Raw genomic sequence first — 22801 nt, 5'->3', positions numbered from 1 at the left:
TCTTGTCTGTAGTCATGCCTCTAAAAAAATTAGCCTACAGGTGAAGATATGTCGTTAAACTGGACAACAAGTGAGAAGACGTCAAACGCTTTTGTTTTTTTGTCATTCTGTTCGTCATACTGAAATCGTTGGACCGTGCGTCACTCCACGCTGAGCCGTGGAGCAGCGAGGGACAAAGTGTTGCTGTAATCTGGTGAGGCAGCAGCATGTGTGCTTCATGTGACACACAGGACCCAACTGCGTTTACAGACAGCAGAGAGAGTCCTCAGGCCTAAATGAGATGTTTGTTTCCCAAACATGATCCATGTGACCGTTCCAAAGGAACAAATCATGACTGTTGCCTGATCTGCCCCCACTGTGGAACTTCTGCACTGTAAATGTTAAAACTGACTCAACTGTTAACAAGTCAAGGAACAGATTACTTAGTATTACCAATTAAAGAAGACCATTGCAGTTAAGTTGTACATGCTCAAACGTTTTAACAACTTAAAATGATTAGTCTTATTTACTTGGTCATTTTGAGGTAGTCAGGTCCTAGATTTCTTTTGTTTTAAGACTGTGGTCTTGGTTGTCATCAGCTATCGCCAACATCACTGTGACTGTGTTGTTCCTACCATATCATAATTAATGTTGCTCAACTGACCAAAAATGATGAAGTCAAAATACAGAACGAGGGAGGTTATGTATTCGCCTCTGTCTGATTGTTCGTTTGTGAGCTGGATTATGCAAAAACTGCCGAACGGATATCCACAAAAGCTGGATCGAAGATGGTTCTTGGCCTAGAGTAGAGGGAAAGAAAGGGGGGAAGAAAAAAAAAGAACAAACTTTCTTTAATGTTGCACAAAAGGGCCTTTTTTGTGACATTTTTTATTTATTTCTCAAGAAATAGTACATGGATCTTGATGAAATCTAGATAGCCGGTATCTACGGTGAGCACAATAGGACACAGGCCTTAATTATGATGTTGTGCTTTGGCGGAGGTATGCACTCAACTGACTGCCATTCTAGTTTTTAGACTTAGCTGACTTTTTTCAATGTTTTTTAATTCTCAGTTGTTCTGGTTAGGTAACAGCAACCAAACCACTACAGTTTTAGGCTTTTAAACCCTGTATGGGAGTGCCCTTACAGACTCGTTCCGGACATGTGTGACGACTCTGTAAGGACACTCCCACACAGGGTGACCTGACCTGGATGACAGAGAACCTTCATCAGCATATACTTGGTTAGGTTTTTGAAAAAGAGGGTTTGGGTAGGGTAGGGTCCCAGAGTTGCAATGCTATGACATTAAAAGGACATTATTGGTCAGTTTAAATGATTCAGAGTCATTAATTGTTGATGTTGTAGGCGCAACACCAACACACGTATCACACCACTTCCTTCTTGAGAGTATTCTTGCAATCCCAAGAGCTCCCTTGGTGGGAAAGTGCAAACCAAGCCCTTCCAAATGTTTGACCCAGTGACCACTCACTGTTGGTTTCCTGGTCAGGATTTAAGATTTGTTCACTTGAGATAATTCTCGGAAATGCGAGGCTGCTATCAGCACATATCTGGTTCCCTCCATGTGTTTTCTCTCTCTTTCTTTTCTTCTCTTTCTTGGCACTGATCACACCGTTTTACATGATGGATGCGCTCGGCTTTCTAGCTGCACAGTTGTAGCAACTGTAAGTCTCTTTTATTCCAAAATACAGGGCTGCAAACTGTCTCGTTTTCTTGACCATCTTGGGCGTGCTTTAAGGAACAGAAACGTTAAAGAAACTCGAAAAACAGTCACGAACAGACCTGTATAATCTGCGTCATCATCGTCACACTGGATCAAAGATTTGTGTTGTGTTTCTGTCCTAATTCCAATTATGTTATCCTTTGTTGGGGTGGGGTGGTATTCATCACCCCGTCTCAGTAATTGGGATCCTCTGGAGTCATCCATCACGCAGACATTGCACAGCGATGACACTTTATTGATTTCACGGGGCATGCCCGGGTTTAACCACATCAATCTCTGGGTGACAGTCGCTGCAATAATTGCGTGCCACCGCTACTAATGCCTATTGTGTTTGACCATCTCGCTGACCAATTAACCAGCCGGGGGGAGGCCACACAGGTGTGAGGAATCACAATGAGGCTCTTATGATAAGTTGAAACAAGGATAAAGGCATCGACCTGATTTTTCTCTTTGGAAAATAAATAGGGGAAGCTGTCACTGGCTTTCTTGCTGGTCTTCAGCTGCATGTTGCCTCACGACTGAACATGGCAGCTGATATAAATAAAGTCAAAACCCATCTGCCTTTTTCCTCCTTTCCCCTCCCTTTTCTTCCCTTCTTCCTTGAGCAGAAATCATTGGCTGGCATGCTCTAGCGGCTCTGTTCATGACATGCTCGGTGAAGACTGGGAGTTGCATTGAGCTCAGGGTAAGCAGGGGGAATTCTGCTTCTCTGCTCTACTTGGCACTGGCCTGTAACACTGCCTGATGTCAGACAGATCACAGCCAGGAAGACTGGCCCTCTTCCCTCGCTCCTGGAAAAAAAAAAAGAAATGTTACTTACACTGAGTTTTTTTGGCTCGGGGGGGTTCGCACCATTGTAGGTTTTCATGCACATGATCCCGCTTTTTCCACATGAGCCTAAGCTCTTGCCTCTCACCACATAAAAGCGAAAAAGGGACGTTATTATTACCACATCGGCCCGCGGGTCTCTCCGTCTAAATGTAATGTACTAATTGGAGCTCCTAGATTAGGTTTTTTTTTTTTTTACGAGAATCGCGTTTCTTTGATGATGATTTCATCGGGTCTAAATGTTTATATTTACATCTGTTCTAAATAACTTTTCCATTACAGGGCAGGGCTAACAAGTGCAAGAGAGCTACAAGCTCTCCCGAGGCTCTAATGGCTAACATCTCATTTGTCATACTTAGCTGTAGGATTTGTCCAGAAGTCCCTGATTAGGTTGTCGACGTTTAATGAGACATATCGGGAGCCTGCGACTGGGAAATCACTGCACATTGATCCAGACTGTATTCCAAAAAATGGTAATGAAGGCTATAGTGTCAAAGTGCTGGTCGAGTCAATTACGCACACTCGCTGTCTGTACTTGTGTTGTTGGGCTTATCTTTTCTTTGCTCTGTTATGCTTCTGGCTAGTTGGATGCCATATGTAGAGACAGAGTGACGGTCCCGCAGAGCTTGATGTTGAAAATCCATTTGTGACTACAGGCTGAAAAATGGACTTATCTGACTTAGATGTGTTCCTCCGAACAGTTCAGCATGGGTCGACTCTGCTATTGTGTCATTTTTTTTTTCCTTTGAAGGAACTGTTCGGGAAAATTCAGTCATCACCTTCGCACCCCCATGCTGATGGAAAGTCAGGTAAAGTTTCCTAGTCTACATAACATTTCTGGCGCTTCACAGCAAAACAGGGTTGCAGTGACCTGGATTACACCGGACGAGCTGTATGGAACCATCTATTTGTTTTTCTAGCTGTTTGAAAAAAAAAAGTCCCCATCTACTTCATTTGTTTAGCAGAATTCTGCAAGGATGTTTCGCTGTGAAGCTCCAGAAATGTTTTGTGGACTAGGAAACTTTGCCTGACTTTAGGAAACTTTACCTGAATGTTAAAGGTTTTGGCAGCAGACAACGGTTTTGCAGGGAACACTTTGCTGAGTTTATTTTTTTTCCTCGAGACCTGTTGTCCCACTATACATCGGTCACTTCAGTTGTGGCCCTTGAAAAATGGGAAATGGGAAATGCCTGCCTTTTGTCCACGTGCAGATTAGTGGCGACGTTAACCCCTTCACAATTCCATCGGCTGTTTTTATATGTGAGCTAAAAGGTAATGTCTCATGTGAACAGGACAGTGTCACAAGTTTGAATGACGCCATGCATGATTCCCTTTTCTTCACGTGCAGATGAGAATTCTCACATGTGCAAATAATTTGCTCAGAAGGATCCCGAGCAGTCTCTTCCACAACGCAGGATGTGTTTGGAGGCTCCCGTTACGTCCGCATAGTCAGAGTTTGGTTTCGCGTTTAAAGGACGCTGCACATGTGCGACTGTGCATCGCAACGAATAGAAAAGCGATACTGCACACGTAAGGGAAAAAAAAAGCTGAAAAATTCCTCCTCCCCTGATTACCAGGTGGGATGTTTGACATTCAGGAACCTTCCTTTCTAGGTCACATGCAGCACTCACCAACAAGTGAGGCCTCCCTTTAGCTGCTGATTGATTACGCACCAGTTCCAATTCATCAAGCCCGTTCCAATTCATAAATCTCACACCCTGCAACATTTACTCTAAACGTGCAAGAGCAGAGCAAACACAAGCAGCGAAGACCATGTGTGAGAGAGTGATGGAATTTCTCGATACATCCCCAAAGTGATTCATTTTCCCGAGGTCAGCGCAGTCGTATTTTCCCAATTAGATTGTTCACAACAGGGGAATGCGTTTAAAAATGTTAGCTGTGACATTTAGTTCTGCGTGTGAATATATTCCATTCAGATAAGACGGAGCGTAAATCCCGGTGTTATTTCCCCCCGTACAAAGGCAGGCAGAAGAGGCCGACAATGTTGAGCGGAGATATGACAGAACAAATATGATAATTTAATGCAGCAAAGAACAGAAGTGGCATTTAGTCGCTGGCATTCAGGATTAGCTTGAAGTGACTTCATTGTCTTTCTGTCTGCGTCGTCAAATCTACTGACAGGCAAATCTGGCTCGTTCCTTCCCCGACATAATATATTTCCCTTCAAAAAAGTTATTCTGTCTTTTTAAGCCCGGAGGCGGCGGCGCTACAAGATGTAAACATAGCAACTGTAATTATGGCTCTCGTACCTGTCTGACAGGGGCAGGGAAGTTAACGGATATTTCTCTTGTCAGAGTTTTAAGACAGGTTCGTGCAGCAGTTAAAAACAAATCTCCATGATAGTGCCCCCTCCCCTCGTTGTGTCACACTTGCAGTTTTCATAGTGGTTGTTTGGGTGTCAGGCTGCCTACAGTTTGGACAGGTTCCGATTCATCAGCAAGCCTGAATCTCGGCATCTCGCCCCGCACTGATGTCGACTCCCTGTCTGTCAGACGGAGCCTTGCTGGTGGTCCGCCGCACGGGTAATGCATTTTAAATGGGGGGGCACGACCCACCCCCCTCATCCACGCCTCATTAACTTCCGGCTGATTGATAAACAGTGAGCTGATGGTGGCATGCAAGACGGGAGGGTAGCGGAATCAGACACTCCACGCAGTTGGTCGTCGGTTCATCTGTCGGGGATGAGGTGAAAAAAAAACAAGTGTTGTCGATAGGTTAATGTGAACCGCAGGGATCTGTGCATGCGGTGTGTGTTTCTGCACTTTGTTGACTGACTTGTTTAAGTGCTACTCGTCTCTAGTGTTCCTCTCCGTCCGCAGCTCCCATTTCTGCCATAAGAACATTGGGAACATGATTTGTTTGCTGCAATCGTCCCTGTTGCAACTGGAAATGTAATTAAGTCTGCATGTGACCTGCAAGAAAGCCGCAGAAGATGGCTGACATTACACAAGAGAGTGATGAAGACAGAAAATAAAGTCAGTCGGGACGTTTTATTCCATCGTAGAGATTTATCACGTTTTCAATTAAGTCTAACTTTTTTATTCATTCATTCATTTATCTATTTATTTATTTTCACTCTTTTAGCAAATGATCACATCATTCATATGAGCCTAGATTCTTTCCTAATGTGCTTTCAAAGACCATGATAGTGATATAATGTTTACGTTATATCTCTGGCGCTAACTAGCCAGTCGTTTTCATGTATTTCAGTGCGGTGCACATCAACGTAGCTCGTTTTCATTGTGGTTATGGTTTATTCAAGTTCAAACCCAACCTGACTCTGATCTGTCTCCATTTTGCATAATCCTTTCTTCATTATGCACAAAGGTTATCTGGCATTGCCAGGAAAAGGATGTTGCTAAGGTAACCGTATAGGTTACCATCCAAACCTCTCCCTCAGAACCCCTGGCCTCTTATTCATGACTGTTGGGCCATCAGTGACTATATCAGTTATATGTTTTGACATAAACATGGCCACCACTGCCTTCCGAGTCCTATTTCCTTGAAGCAGTTCAGCATATTAGATGTACTTGAATGACTGCTGCAGTTTTTTGGGGTTGTATCCTCATGGTTGATTGCACTCCTTTTGAGTGTCTGCGGATGAAAGCATCAGCTAAATAAATGTAATGTAATGTATTTTTGGCTCTTTTACTTCCTCATAGCATGCAGGAAATAGGAGAGCACGTGTACGAGAAGCAAAGAAGTAAAGGACTATCTGTTCTCTTCCTCTACCTTTTCTAATAACGCTACAAATGGCAATAATGATACATTTGGAAAAGGGCCTTCCTGTTAACCAACTTGTGGGTGAAACAATGTTGGACTTGAACTGAACGTACCCACGTTTTTGTCCTGTGTTTTCGGTTGGCGCTGCTCTGAGGGAAATGGCGATCTGGTTTTCTTTGCAACAACAGTGCCAACGAAAATAGGACTTGGAAACGCTGTTGAGAACAGTTTCTCCTTTTGATGGGGGCGTTCAAGGAAGCTCCGACATTTGAGGGAGTCAACCGAAATGAGGGCTAACCTCGAAAACAGGAGATGTGTTCTCCTTGTTAAACAGGGTGGTGACATGAGGTCGGATCTTTGCCGACATCCACCGAGATTTGAGCTGGTACCTTGCAGTGCTGATACGACATTGGTTTACTTCCTGCAGCAACTCTTTTGTTGTCTTTTGAGTCTTTTTCCAGCAAATTAACTCTGGTTAGTTCTTGAACCAGTACTATTACGAATCCTTGACTCTTGGTGCTCCGCAGCGATCCAGCCCATAGTTTCCAACAGTTCCGAGCAGAGCCACTGTAAGGGAAGTGAGCGGTAGTAACACCATGGCTGATTGCATTGATAACCTGCAGCTTTTGCTCTGTTCTTATCTGTTCTTATCGACAAAACAAGCAATTTCACACTTGACCTCTCCATTGTTGCCCTCTCCATCCTCTGTCCTTTCTTAACAACCTGTAGAATATGACATGCCCGGTAGTGTTTCCACTTCGGGTCAAGGAAAACCTATTTTGCTATTTTCTGTTTCATGCTGGAAACCTACTTTTCAGTTACAAACTAATCCGTGGTCGATATGCTCCCAATGGTTCAAAACGAGACCCGCACTCAGCACAGAACTCCAGTTCCAAGTTGGTTGGAAAAAAGGGGGTATCTGAGGCCTTGAGCGAGACACTAAACCTCATTCATTGAAAGTCACAATAAAAAATATAACATATGGATGACACATGGGTGTCTGCAACTTGTTCCTTTATACCCACCACCACCCCCCATACGTGTTGCAGGCAAGCAGTGAGGCAGACACACACACACACACACACACACACACACACACACACACTCACTCAGCACACTGGATTGTCTGTTGTGGGCAGATGTTGAGGTTGTGTGTCCGACCGAGAGCGCAGACCTAATTAAGACTGAAGAAACACATCATTTTATTTGGCTCTCTCTACTCTTTGGCCTCGCTTTGATCCAATGATTATTACCAGCTCTTTGGCTCAGCGGAGGAGTAGAGGGCGGGGAAGCATTGTGTCTCATGCTGACAGCTCCCAAACAAAATAACCCCCCCTCCCCGGGTTGTTACATCTGACACTCCCAGCTGGGTTGTCAGCGGTGAGGTCAGTAAGAGAATCCAGCTGCCTGCTGAGGTCTGCTCCTCGGCTGCGGATTAGCACCAGCCAACCATCTGCGGGTCCCCTGTAGTGCAATACTGTACGTGCACTCGCTATACCTTAAATCCTCACTGGTACAAATTGGGAACATGAACGCTCATGCTGTAATAATCAACCCAGGAGGGGTGCACAGAGCTTTATTTGGATTTCAGCTCGTTTGTTGATCTTTCTCAGCTGTTGATCCTCTTGACCCCCTCTGTGGTACAATCCCCAGCTTCTCCAGTCAGTCTAGGCAAACATCTTGTGAGCGAGGGGCAAAACTGTGCATTAAACCAGAACATGGCCCATTTTGTGTTAGGGTTAGAACCCAGCTATGTAGCATTACTATAGTGTTAGTATATGTAAACTTCTCTTCAACTTGCCCCTCTCTCTTGCCAGCAAAAGTCTGACAAATGACGCAAACCACAAAGTCTGGCAGACTTCAGGGCTGTTGTATCAACTACAGATTGTACTGGAGCAGTTTTGTATGCCGTCATCCGCAGACACAAAAGACTGTAGTCGAGATCGGGAGAGACAGCCGCCTCTCTCTCTCTCCCTTGGATCAAGTGAGGGGCGTCTCACCAAACTCCGATCAAACTGTCAGAACTGGTCAGCGCTGAAATCCTGCTACTATGCTGACTATTTCAGTTTCCAAAATATTTGCCCAGTTTCGTGCAAGGACCCTCTTTCCAATAGTGAACTACTCCTTTAAGGTAGAAAAGCTAACTTTATCTATAAGTGTTCCAAAGTATTCATCAATCTATTGTTGAAGGAGTGACGGAGAATAACAGCCTATGAGGCATTTCCTTCGGGGAAAAAATCCTTGAAGAGCTAGACGGTTTATTCTTGACTGTGAAAAAACAGCAGTGTGACAAATAAATTCTTCCCACATGGTCCAATGCACCTGTGTCTCCAAGTCACGTCAAAAAAATTGTAAACCATCTCCTCTGACAACTTTGTAACTCCCTCAGCTGAGGAAGGCCACGGGATGTGGTTTAAAGCCTTGTAAACAACAAGTAAGCGGGACCTTGTGTCGAGAAGTTTTTTCTCATAATGAATGCATCTTTTAAGAGCTCTTATTTCTGTTTTGTGTCTCTCACATGACAAATTACTAGATAGTTGTTAGATCCATGAGGTTTACTGTCATCAGGGCTCATGATGCAGATATAAATTGACTGATTTCCAAAATAAGAGCGTGATAAAAGGCACGGTTACCCTGGTGATGGTATTGATATGTTGAAAGCTCGCTGTAGCTGTTTCTTCCTCTATTTTTTCGACCTTGCAATATTTAAATCACGAAAATGCTTAAAGGTCCATATGTTTATATACAGAAAACTCATTTTCACCCACATCATGTTGACTAAGGCTACAGTGAAGTACACAATAAAAGCCTTACACGGGCTGGCTCATGGAAAGCTTTAATTGCCAAGCAGTGATAACAGAGATTAGTTTCCTATGACAGAAATAAATTAGTATTTGGTCCAAGCAAAAAAAGGGCAAACAGAGCTGTATTACCAGGGAAGTGTGGTAATCTGCTGCTCTTTCATCATTTTACAGAAGTCGAAAGAACAACAAACAAACAAAGAAACAAAAAGATAAAAAAAGAGCGCAGAAAAAAAGAGAGAAAGCGGGAGCAGGGCAGAATCTCTCAGTTCGCCTGCGGCAGAGCTTCAGCGTGTTGATTTATCATTCCTCTCTTGATAAATAAACTGTGAATGGATCACTTGGTAACCTCAGAGAGTCATTTTATCGCATTATTGATTCCCGCCTGTCACTAAAAATGATTTCCTCACTCTTTCCCCCGTCAACATAATCTCCCCATTCCCCGTTTTTATCAGATCATATACATGTCCATCTGGTCATTACTCGCTATTGTGTATTGTGCATTGTGTAAGCCAATTACTGTTCCACCACACCACCCGGAATGAGTTATGGATTGATATTGAATGTTTCTTCACGGCGCGTGCATGTGGTGTGAAAGCAGTTTAATAGAGAACGTCACGAAAGCCTGTGTTTTCTGTCTCGAGGCCTTGAGCTGCTCTGTTCAATAAAAGCTTTCCTAAAGCAGAGTTGTGTTTTTAATCACATCAGATTGTTTGTCTTCCATGCATGTCTCAAGACATTGCGATTGATTCTTTGCTTTTTGTGTTTCTTCTTTCTTAGGGGGCTGTTCGCGAGCAACTACACAGAAATCCATTACCTGGAAGATGGCAGCGCGGTTACGGGCTCTCACAACTCCATGGTATGTTTTAAACAAACTCACCCTCATGAATCTGTGATGTTTCCTTCTTTATCACCCACCTGGTCTGCTCTCACAGATGCTTTCATAGAGCCCTCCCTCTGCGTCTGTGTTCTGCGTCATTGTGCTCATGTTGGGGTTCGGTGAGGGAGTAGAGATCGACGATGCAGCCAGACCAACTTTTTTAAGTGTCTGGAATTGGGTAGTCTTGCGCATGAACAAAGCTGCGTAGGTGAGTGGGTCCATTTTCTTCTCCGTCAGAAGGTTAAATATTTCATGAAATAAAAGGTGAACAGAGGTGAGAGGACAGACTCGGCTTTAGGGAACAACTCAGGTCTTTTATAATAGATAAACGTGAAACCGCCCCCAACAAATGGTTAATTATGCAGGTCTGCGGGAAAATACCGATATAGTCAACTACAGCGCGCACTTCAGGGGTCACACAGACAATGAAATGTCCAGCACGTGAATGGGACTGTTGTTAAAGCAAGAAAATGTGATGTCATGAAAGATAATTGATAGTTGAGTCCAGTGAGAGTCAACCACAGAGGGTCAAGTTCGGGGTGCAGTCCTCTTTCAGTTCAGTTCCTCGTGATTTGCCTCAGTGATAGATTTTCTCATCATCATTAAGCTCTGTTGGGTTTTCTCCAAGAAAACATGTTCTGCTTTCAAACACAAAGGCTCTTTGAAAACGTTGTCCATGGATCCATAAATATCCCCATTGAGGGATGTTAATTTTGAGCTTCAGAAAACGGCAAGACCGTTATTCAATTACATGTGCTGTAATGCACGAGCATGATGCGACTGGACCACATGGAATCGCTTTTGCACCTCAGAGCGTCCACCTGCTTGCCTGATTTCAACGATTTTGATCATCTGCAGTTTTCAAGGCAATTAGACATCTATTTTTTTGTTTGGATACCCAGAAACACAATAATGGACATTCTGTGAGGTCTGTGCACAATTGCTTGGCCTACTTATGCTGAAATCCACCAAAGAGGAGATTAATATAATTCAATATCGGCCAACCCACACAGTAAAATGAGCAATATTTTCCACTGGAGACTGCCGTGAGACCGGAGCTGGACCATCGCTGGCTGGGCTCGGCCAGCTCATCAGAATTGCTGCCATTCCAAAGCATGAAGACAATGGATGAGATGGAGCAGGTCAGCTCAGGGTGGACTCTGAGACACAGAGAGTCCAACACGCTTCACACGTGGCAGAAATTAATGTGAGATAAGAGATAAATGGGTGCAAAAATGCGGTGATCTAAACTGTGGTCTTTTCAAGTCTGGCGAAAGATTTGCAAAGATTAGAAATAGACTCTGAATTTCTTAGTTTGTGCCATTAAACACTATGTTGCATTAAAGTGAGCTGTTATGTCTGCTATGTTGCTAGCTACAACTCAAGTTAGATTATTTGGAATATGTCGCCAAAGGAAGAGCCACGTTAGGTAATTCATCCAATCAGCATAGCCTTCTTGTTGGCTACATCACTCTATTGGTTCACATAGTGCAGAGCCACACATGGTTGTACAGAAAGATGCAAGTCGTAATCCCTTTATTACTTGGTGTGGATGATCGGTCTCATTGGTAGAATTGATTCCTTCATATTTCTTGGGTTGTCTGATCAAATCCAAGAAAATACTGGAGAAAAGCAGCATTCTGGAAGCTTGAACCATCAGATGTGTTGCATTTTTTGCCTCATCTGTGCATCAAATTACCTTCAAGTGATTTCCTGTCAAGCACCTTGATTAACCGACCTTGATTAATGAAATCTGCGCCAGACGGACAGGTGGATTAAAAATTGAACAGGATTGAAAAGGGATCACTGCCAGTAACTTGGGTCTACCTGTCCAGGAAACCAGCTTGGGAGCTAATGGACATCTTTCAACCTTTCAACCCATCCCTCCTCTCATTCCTCTCTCATGACCACAGCTCAGCTCTTCATGGGAGGGTCTTTTTTACTGGAAAAATCTTTGGAGACTGATCCATAGTTAATTTATTTGTCCTGCCGGCAGGGAGGAGACTGATACAGTGATCTGGGCAAGGGATCTAGAGAGTTCAGTTGTGTGTCAAAGGCAAGGTACTGCTGGGAGTGACTTCAGCGCTAGTCGGCCCTCCCTTGGTTCCCTACGTCTGTTTTTCATCCCCTCACTTTCTCGCTGAATCCACATACAGTACAACAAATGAGTGCCATGTGCCAGAGCAAAAGAAATCTATCGGGGGAAGATAAATCACTAGTATGGATTCATAGAGTCAACCTGAAATAACAAATGCATAGTTTTTGATAAACAACGTAATGATCACACCCGGGGTTGCCTCCCGCGATAATCTGGGTATTAGTTATTAATCTTCCTCATTCCATATATGACGGCGTAAGCACTTTCCTTCCTCATTTCTTTCTGCAGAAAGCTTAGATACAAAAAGTCTATTCATATCCCTTATATCGATGCATCACCGTCATGATCTCATCAAAGAAACATGAGGCGGCAGCATTAACTCAGTGCACTAAATCCAGCCCTGCTCCTCCCTATAACACTAAAATTTCATATTTCATGTAATGGGCTGTCCTTTCTTTGCACCTTTTTACTCCGCTATAATGGATGGTTCTCTTTCAGTGCACCTCTAGGTAGAGATATGGAAAGTGGCCAAACAGGCAAAGGCTTTCCACAGCTTTGGGTCCACATCTTGAATGTCCTTTGAATAAGATATTGTTTTGGGGGGTTAGTAGGGTTGGATTCCACCAGCCAAATCCATTCAGCCGTGTCCCAGTAGAGAATATGGTATATATCCTACAAAACTTGTTTTGCCAAACACAACACAAGCGCTGCAGGGTTCATGTTTACTGACATCTTTGCTTTCAACATTTGCTATTTGCTAACAGGCTTGATATTGTTGCCATCTGGTTCCAAGTTGGTCATATTCTTGAATTTATTAATTTACTACTACTAACTGCTTTTTTCCCCTACTGTCTCATCAGCAAACAGCAAAAACAATGTTCAAATGTTTAGTTATTTATTTAGTTTGATAAGGATGTCCAACAAAACTTGAAGGAGACATTATGTTCATTTTCAGGTTATTATTCTATTTTGGGTTATTGCTAGGATAGGTTTACACATTTTAATGCTCAAAAACATGTGAATTACATGTCTGTTTAAGGCCCACCTCCTGAATACCCAGTCTGCTCTGATTGGTCAGCTCACATACGCCTGAGCCAGCACCGCCAACAACAACAGAGCAGCCATGCTAAATCAATGCTTACATGCAAAACTACCTGCTAGGCATAAATCCTGCAAATGAATGTCATGGTGACATAGTGTGATGTCATGAAGTCACAGAATAAGAGGCGGGATTACTTTCGAGGCGTTTAAGCAGCAGTGTTTGTTGTGGGAGAGAGGAGCTTCTGTTTGTACCCACTTTGAGCTCTTTAACTTTCAAGCTATCATACATGCACAAGAACCTACACAAAACGCAGAAGGACAACAAAGCATGATATGTCTCCTTTAAATCTGAAGGCTGTGCAACTTAAAGCTAGCTATGCTTTTTCATCAACCAGCAAAGATTGGTTGCCAAAGGAGATGAAAAATGTAGCAACAGCTCAAATAGATGTATGGCAGGTCGCTTTAATGGCTCACTTGGTTGAGCATGTCCCAACCTTTTAGCTCTGTTTTGTTGTGTTTTGTCTGCTGCTAAGTACTCCCCTCTGTTCATCAGTTAGGTGCTAGCGTCCTTTGCTGCTGTTGACATTGAAATAAAAAAGACTTATAGTCGCAGGACATAAATGCAAAACACTGAGCTGAGTGATGCTACAACACACAGAGTTGGGCGATAATTCTCTGCGAGGTTATTGCTATAAGCAGCCCCTTTCACGTTACATATAGCTGTTGTTTATATGACAGTATAAATTGCTGCAGCTTTTAAATATTGAATTGCTTATGGCATATAACTCTAAATTACTGGAAGCTGGAGCTAAATTCATTTGATGAGAGATTTCTAAAGGATCCAATTCTAGATTTAGGTTCGCGCAAAGGCTATTGAACCCCAACATCACTTGGTCGCGGTACTAAGCTATTCATCAATGCTGTTTTAACTAGCTCGTGTGAGAAACCATTAATTGGATTAACTGTTTGATTGAGGAATTACATCGAAGAAGTGCTGTGATGCAAGACGAGGCAAGAACATAACGCCAGAAAGCCATTCAGACGCTGAACATGCAGAAATCAGCAGCCCTCAGAGGTTCAGCCACCTTGAAGGAGGCCGGACATTTGAAATTTACTGCCTGCGCTCTATATTTAGACGCAGTCAAATAGGGTGGAAAACCCACATTTCCTTGTTTTCCAGAACAGGGTGGCAGGAGTGCCGCTGGTCAGACCTCACCTGAGCAAGGCCGTCTAACTGCAGCAGGAAGGCTGTTTTCACTCCAAACCAGACGTTTCCTCCCCACCCTCTCGCTACCAGGCTTGGTTCAATAAACATGGGCTTAATTCCCTTGCTTTTTTACTCCCCGCTGCAGCTTGACAGGTGGTCCATGAGAGCGGGTACCTGGGAACGCAGCAGCGAGCAGCAGGTTTATGCTGGGCAATGTGAAACTCTGCACAGATTTCATCCGTCGTTTGCCTCCGGTGATGAGTGAGAATGGCTCCCGCTAACCCTGCACAGAACTATTCCCCCAGACTTAATTTGCTCGTATTTCACAGTTATCAGCTGGGACTGCTGTTATTCAACTGTGCTTAAAACTATAGACATGTTTTGTTTCAGACCAGTCCCGTTCTCCCTGCTTTGAATTTTACTTTTTTTTTTTTTTTTTGCGTGCTCCCTCAGGCAAACTGCTACTACCACGGTGAGGTGGAGGGTCATGTCAACTCGGACGTCAGCCTCAGCACCTGCGCTGGTGTTAAGTAAGTCTGCCAGACAGATATTTTTTCTTTTTTTTGGCAACTCCACTGATCTTTGTGAAAAACCTACAGACATAGCCAGAAAGGAATGAATGCATGGGGAACTAATACATTTAACACCTTTTCCAAAGCTTTCAAGGGGTAAGTACTATGTCATTCAAGACAAGTTGGGTCGGCAGTCATTTCACTATTCTGTAAAAAAATGAACAAACATTTTGAGCAATATTAGTTTAAAGTTAGAGCGTTAAGATCCAGTTCTAAGTCCAAGTCAATTGCCATTGGGCTATAGTCCATATTGCCAGTAGAAATCTAGTCAAAAAAGAAACATGAGCAGTGGGATGATCAGTTTTTCCAGTGCAAAGACTAGTAATTGTCGACACCTCGGGTTATCACCGTCAGCCTGACCTTATATAAATCTGTTGAGATCAGGGTTGCTCAAAGTGGGGTACCCCTAATTATCAATTACTTTTCAGCATCTGAGCATGGCAGATCTCTTGAGCAGGAAGTCGGTCAGTAATCGGAACTTGGGATTCTGGTTTGCATCTCAACAAAATAATAGCTGCTTGTTTTTGGCCTATGAGCCGACATTAGGTTTTAGTCTGGGCCCTCCGAGGAAAAAGATTTGGACACCCTTTGTGTATATAATTCGAATAAACTGTTGGCTCGTTTGCAGCCACCCCCAATCAATTATTTTGCTGAGCACAAAACATTTAAATGATCAATAAAACCTCTAAGAATTGGACACAGGTTGTAATAAATAGGAATTATGTCTGACTTGAGACCAAGTTTTTCAGTCTCAAGTCAACAACTGTGAGCAGCGACACATCAACAGATCTTGGTACATGATGCTTTTTGTAACATTAGAAAGCTAAGATAACACCCTGCGAGTACTGTTGAAAAGAAGTAAACTTGACATATTGTCAGCTTTTGGACGGATGAGGATTTCCAGTGTTGGAAACAATCTGCAGATGTCAAACAGGAGTAATGATTGCTGTAATATCATTGGAAAGCATCAGGAATGTTTTCACGAACCAGCCAAACGTCTACACCCAGCGCCGAGCGATTTGCCTGATTGTGAGGCCGCTCGGCGTTGACCTGATATTTATTTATTTCACTTTTTCCGCAACCGCGTTTCTGACAGACAGCTACGCGTTGCACGTCTCAGCGAGGAAAAATTGATCCCGTTTCTTGCGGGTTGGCAGGTCTCGAGCATGAGTTCATGTGAATATTGAGCAAGGTTTGTGAGATTTTCACAGTTTATTCAAATTCACAGCGAGACGGTGTCACTTTGAATCACAGAGGCCGCTCTTATAACATGAGAACATTTCAGAAAGCCAAAACCAAAGGCCACATCAATATTAAAACTGAGAGAGGGTACCATGCTTAAACCTTTCTTTTCTGGTTAGGTCAAGATGTCACACCTAAGTCAGGATCAGTTTTCACGTCAGTCAAATCGAGATGAGCGTTATTTCCTTTCTGATACGTTTCAGTGTTTGAGTTGTGCAAAATAAATATTATGCCGCATCTCGTCTAACGTCTCCGTGCACCCTCCTCCTCCTCTCCCTGCAGGGGCTTCATATCTCTCAAAGGCAAATCCTACGTACTGGAACCATCTGCTGATCACTCTGATGGGACTCACTGGATCTACGCAGCTGAACACCTCAATTTCTCTCCTGGCACCTGCGGCCATGATTCATTCAACTTATCCCATCCCATCGAATATGCAGACGGCAGTCCGTTCAGGACCTTCAGCTCGCGGGTAAAGACCATTAAATATATCTGCGTTTTCTCTGCATGTGTCCGTAAACTGTCCATACCAAATAATGTTTTGTTATAATGTTGCTTAGTTGAGAACAGATGACAGGAAGGAAAAGGTGGGAGATATTGGGAAGGACATGCAACAAACGTCTCCGGCTGGACTTGAACCGAGGAGGTTGCAGCTCACATTCGGCACCTTGAACCTTCAGACCACAAGGTCATCCCTCGTCTCTCAGTTCTTTAGTTAATCTTGAACACAAAAGCCTTTACTTTACGTTCAACATCACTAGGTCTTCGATGTTTCGAATTGATTAAACTTCCTTCATTACAGACAATCCACTGGAAGTAAATCAATAACCCTGCATCTCTTAACAGTTTCTACAAACACTCTTCATGATGATATCTATTGATTGGGCCAATGTTAATGATTGGAATCAGCATTGTCATTGCAAGCATTGTTGCGGTACAGCTTTATCGAGCCGCTAGCACGGTAGCAGAACCCTGTACGCCTCTTGTTCTGATATTGAGATAAGATACGGGGCGACATGCAGCTGCAGTTGTAAGCGCCTCTCAGCAGACTGTAAGAGTAAGACTTCAGGAACAGAAAAGATTGTGTAAAACTAAAAGTCAACAATATGAATACACTGTAAAGTAGACTATTGAAACTAATTTGTATGAGCTAATATGTTTTATGTACTTAAAATTGTTGGTCTGCTTTATTTGGTTATTTGTGAGGTAACCGGATTTCTCGAATTTTCTAAGTAAAGCATCCTGATATTAACTGAACTCAAGAATCAAAAGAGAATTTCTGGCAATAAATGTACAAAGGTATCAAAAAAAACTACAATTAAAAGTAAACATTATACTTTACATATATTTACATGTATATACTTTACACAAGGGGTGGAGCCATGATCAGTTATGCAGCATATCTGTGATCATTAGAAACAATGGTTTCATCATGGCTGCTAAAATAGGTTAGCTCAAAAATGTTCTACTTTGGCTCGGATGCAGCAAACAATCTGCAAAGTAACTAGCAACCACAGTTATCAAATAAATGCAGTGAGTAAAAAGTGCCAGCTTTGCCTCCAAAATGTAGTAGAGTTTAAGAGTAAAGTAACAGAAAGAAATACAAATGCCTCAAAATTGTATTATACATGAGTAACTGCACTTAGTTAAATTCCATTAATGCATTTGACAATACAGGCCCCTCAGTCCCTGCACTCTGTCTGATGTGTAGGACAGAGAGGGAGGTTTAGAACGAGGCCTCATTGTCTGCTGGTGTTATTGGTTTTCTGTCTGCGTGTGCGATCCCTTCAATACAAAAGACCCCACTACGTAGACATAGATAGTAGATGGATAAAGAGTGCCGGGGTGTTTCCTTCTATCTGTGATTATTTTATTATGCGATGAAGCCATGTTTACTTGCAGCGGATTGTCCGAAAACCCAACCAATTTGTTCTATGATTTCAACCCCGAGGACCCGGTGAAGTCTGTGTTTTCAACCGTTAAAACGCCTGACTGAGTATCGGCTTTTCGCGCGTCTCCACTCCTGTTTCTTTCTCTTTTTTTTTTCCAATTACCAATTTTTAAACCCGAGAGCACCTTGAGGTTCCCTAGGTGTCCTGCATTTGAAGCTAATTAAGCCCTTTGCCTCTTCTTATCGTGTTTGAGTCAGTGTTCTAATCCCACTGTGCTCTGAAATTGACTCAAAGGCAGAAAATCTTGCACACACAGGCCGGAGTGAAGAATGTCCTCTTGCTGCGGTCTGCATTTGGATTACGACTGCATGGAATATGAAAGATCTCTCGGCCTCATCCCCGTCTAAAAGATCATTTGCAATGTAGATATTGGTAAGTGGCCCTGCTCTGTATTTTAGAAGCTACTACTTGTTGAATTATTCACTCGTTTCTTCTATCTGATCTAACGGCGTCCATTAGTGATCTGGAGTGTATGAAGAGCGGGGGCTGATGAACGCGTGTGGAAAGTACATCGCCTGTTAAGTGGCAACATTTGCTCTGAGAGCGAGATCAGGACGGCAGACTTGTACATCATGTCTTAAGCAGCAGCGGCAGCACCCGTCCATCCAGAATTTAACAGATTAAAAAAAAACCCACCTCGTCCAGCACCCTACACTCTCACCACCCCCACTGAGCAAGGGGGGATAAATGATAAAGGGCCGCGGTCGCAAGGGAGTCTCTGTCCTCAGAAGGGAATGGGGGCTTTAAAGATGACGAGCGCTGATAAGTGGAAAACACAGACGCTGTTGATCTCTATCTGACTTGTGAAGGATGGCAGGAGTGGACGATTTATCAGGTCAATACAAAGAGACTCGGATATTGGTGGTGTAAAAGATGGAGCTCAAGGTCTCAAGAGGAGGGTGAGGAAAACATGTCATAATCGCGATGCAGAGGGATTGTGAGGGACTTTCCGTTTTTTCTTAACACAGTTTTTGTTCTCTTTTTTTTTGCAATTGTTTAATCATCTCATTAAGGTTATATTGTGACTGAGTGTTCTCGAGGACGCGGGCCAAACATATGGTCGGGCTGGCTAAAGCATCCCGGACTTGCGCGTTGTTAGTTTTTTATTTATTCATGCGGTCATAGGGGGAGTTTTCTGATGCTGAACTGTACTGCTTGATTCCTGTTGATGATTACGGAGCTGGCCTCGCTGGCCATCATTGTCTTTAGCGTTCAGAGGGCTTCAAAAGATTCAGGACCGGTGATTAAAACCAACAACAACACGGAGCAGAAGTTGCAGACTGACATAAGACAGATGGGGAGGGAATAAGTCTTTTAATCTTGTATGGATGATTTACACAATTTAAACAATAAAACATTGTTACGATTGCGCATTCGTAATTTGACATTGTTTGTCAGGTCCAAAGTGATTGTTTTGTTTATCTCTGGGTAAGAATTCTTACAGTTTGCTCCAGACTCTGACAGCTTTCGTCAGCCAGCAGTACAACGTCGGTTTTAACATGTGGTACACGTGGTTCGCCGACGTCAGAAGACTTGGTAGTTGCCAGTTTGGGGGGAAACGTGTGGGAAACACGTGGGAATGTGTGGGAAATGTGAAATTGGCTGAGTTCTGCAGGATGCATCCATCGTACCGCACTGCCCTAACATTAGCTGGCTAGCATTAGCAACAATGACTACAACAAAGTAGAAAAGACTTGCGGGGGCAGATGATTCAAACCACAGCGGTGTCGTGACTTGAATTCAATGGAAGGGGTGACGCTGGAGTGTCACATTGAGTGGCCGAACGTTATCAATGAAACATTTTAAATTCTCCTCCATAAGAGGCTTTTCTATGCACTGTCCCATTTCTTTCTTTTTTTTTCTATCTGATCACAATGTCCCCTTTAGGTTGTTTTAAAATACTTCATCCCGACCCCTCCTAACACAGCAAGAGATGTCCGAGTTGGAAGGAAAAACATCTCCACTAAATGAAGACAGATGTGGTTTATAAGGGGAGGCAGTTTAACACGTTAATCCCACGGGTGATGGATAAAATGGTGAAGTATAAAACAACGAAAAAGTAGAAAGTAGAGAAAATACACCAAAAAGTGTGAACAAGAAGTCTGATTTGTTGTATGCGAGCAAACTCACCTCAGCATGTTACACAGAGGCGCGGAGGTGTGCCGTCGCCGCTCCGATAAGCAGAGGTGTCTGAAGATAAAGAGGCGTGTTGGCAGATTCCCCCCACTGGATGGTGAGACTCAGATGTGGAGGAGGAGAGGGGCGAAGAGAGATATGACGGCTGGAGCTGCACACCTGACAAACATGAGTTCCCTGGCTGTCCAACATGTCAAACCCCAAACGCAACACGCATCGGTATTTAAAGAGCGTTCTGTCTTCCTTTGTTGAAACAGAATGTGAGGGTCAAAAGATGGCGTGTGAAAGAACAGCGAGGTGCCAGCCTGTACTAAAATGTGGAGCACGGAGCTTGGCGGTCCATTTTTTTTTTTTTTTTTTTTTTTTTTTATCTCTGGGAACTGTAGTGAGGCGAAGAGAATCTAATCACAGAGCTCCTTTTATTCAGTTTTCATCCTTGTCCACACCTGAGCCGGCTCCATTTGCCTAATGAAGACTGTGAGATGTGGCTGAGAGCTCTGAGGCGGGCAATCTGTCCGCTGTTCTTAAATTCTCTCCATATAAATTGCACGAGAACACTTTCTTTACCTTAATTCTCTGATGCTGAAGCAGCACTGGTGTGTAAAACAGGAGCTGAGGTGGAAAAAGAAGGTGAATATCTCGTTCCTGTTTGGCATTGAAAAGTCATTTGATAGTTGATTTATTTTATTCTCATCTACTGAGATGGAAAAACCAACGTTTTCTCTTTTTCCAGTGGCGGTTTTCAGTTTTAGAGAGACAATGAAAGGAAATATGGAACAAAACATGGGTTGTTAAGTCACACCTTGGAGCTGTAACTCATTGGATTTGTAGCTCATCGCTGAGTGGATTTGAACACGGTGTTCATGTGTGTATGCATCTCCTCCTCCCCACCAGTGGCCTCGTAGAGACTTGGTTATCACCATACGGATGCATTTAGAGCACGTTTGCCCATCCTGGCTTATCTATGGAGGAGGCAGATAAGAGCAGAGAGGATCCAGGCTGCCAGGCCAGCGAGGATAAAGGAGGCTCAGGTTGAAAGCGGGCCATAGCATGAAGGCAAAACACTTAGCCAGCAGGATGGTATAGGAGTGGAAAGACAGAGTGCATGTGTGTGTGTGTATGTGTGTATTTGTGTGTGTGTGTGTGTGTGTGTATGCAGGTGAGGCAGACCCAAGCTATAGAGGTGTGTTTGTCTAGATATGGCAGAGCCCCATGATACTAGCATAGCTCGTGTGAGTGTCGGTCCATCGACTCGGCTGATAGCATGTTGGTTATTCAGATCGTCACTGTATACATGGGGTGGCTCTGGCTCATGGGTAGAGCCAGCGTCTTGTTATCCGAAGGACGTTGGTTTGATTCCCCTGGTCTGCATGTTGAAGTGTCCTTGGGCGAGATACTGAACCCCAAACTGTTCCTGGCCTGCTGGTTGGCACCTTGCATGGCAGCTACCGCTATCACTGTATGAATATATGTAGTTGCTTTGGATGACTGCTAAATGTACACGTTAGCATTTAGCTCAAAGCACTGCCTGGCTCAAGTGGTACAATCTCACAGAGCCACTAGCACAGTTTATTTGTAGTAACTGTAAAGCTGTTCATCTTCTAATCTAGTCTGTGCACCACCTTTTTTATGTCTTTATTTTCTTTGAAATACTGCTCTATTTTAATGAAGGTATCTTGAACGGTTGTGTCTGCTCATCATACCACACACTCCGAAAGAAAAAGCAGGGGTTTCATAGTGTGTGGTGCCAACAGTTCAGGCAGCATTGTCCAAAAAAAAAACAAAAAACAAAACAAAACGGTGATTTATTAGTTAATAAGCCGGTTCCTGTAGAGTGTTATCAGAGGTCCGTGTGACCTTAGCGCCTGTTATCGGGTCAGGCGTGAAGTGTGGCTGATTGCTTTGTGCTGATTCTCTGCTTCTGCCGCCTTTTGTGTGGAGGGTTGCTCAGGTGAAAAGCCGCACTGAGCGACCACCTGCTAAATTTAGGCTGCCCTTTCCAGAGAGCCGTGGTTAAGTAATGTTTTTCTTCTTCTTCTCCTCTCTCCTCTCTCCTCTGCTCTCCTCACCTCTTGGCTCACCACATTTCCTTCCCCTCTGTTCCTTTTCCAATTCACTCGTCTCTCTCGCTTTGCTCCCCCTTTACTTCCCTCTTGCAGCATAAACGCCACGCTCAGACGACGACCAAGTATGTGGAGCTGATCATCGTGGCCGACAATAGAGAGGTGAGTGTGGGTCACGCGCTGTCGACCTCTTCGCCCTCGGCTGCTGAATCCCACAGGAAAGGGGCTCAGAGGTCACACACTTAGCTTCTCATCCGTCCCCTTGAGACATAGATAAGACGGCTCCAGGGCTGCCTTGTTGTCGCCACTGTTGTGTCCATTTACTTGACTCACAGATGAGCCCACTGCAGTGTGTGTTCTCTGAATTACCTCAAAAGGATCTCAGAGATATTGTTCCCTGCTGACGTGACACGTAGAGGTCAGTGTCGCATCCTCCAGAGCCACAGAAACTGAATTATTGCTTGATATAAGACGAGATGGTTGAGGTCATCTCTTTGATGATAGCAACTGCAGCAGA

The 22801-nt window shown here is 43.7% G+C and overlaps 1 protein-coding gene across 3 annotated transcripts in view; it reads left to right on the top strand.

Annotated features, from left to right (window-relative positions):
- Positions 1-22801, top strand: part of LOC119010399 (disintegrin and metalloproteinase domain-containing protein 12-like) — an 83988-nt gene that overhangs the window by 31888 nt on the left and 29299 nt on the right. For all 3 annotated transcript variants that reach the window (XM_037082520.1, XM_037082523.1, XM_037082521.1), the window contains exons 4-7: positions 9874-9952; positions 14773-14849; positions 16416-16605; positions 22381-22446. In XM_037082520.1, coding sequence (XP_036938415.1) covers positions 9874-9952; positions 14773-14849; positions 16416-16605; positions 22381-22446 — 412 coding nt within the window. The remainder of the gene's footprint in view (positions 1-9873; positions 9953-14772; positions 14850-16415; positions 16606-22380; positions 22447-22801) is intronic.

Source organism: Acanthopagrus latus, chromosome 20 (genome assembly GCF_904848185.1).
Source record: "Acanthopagrus latus isolate v.2019 chromosome 20, fAcaLat1.1, whole genome shotgun sequence".
NCBI lineage: Eukaryota > Metazoa > Chordata > Actinopteri > Spariformes > Sparidae > Acanthopagrus > Acanthopagrus latus.
Note: the sequence above shows the minus strand (reverse complement) of the source record. Positions and strands in the feature narration are given on the sequence as shown.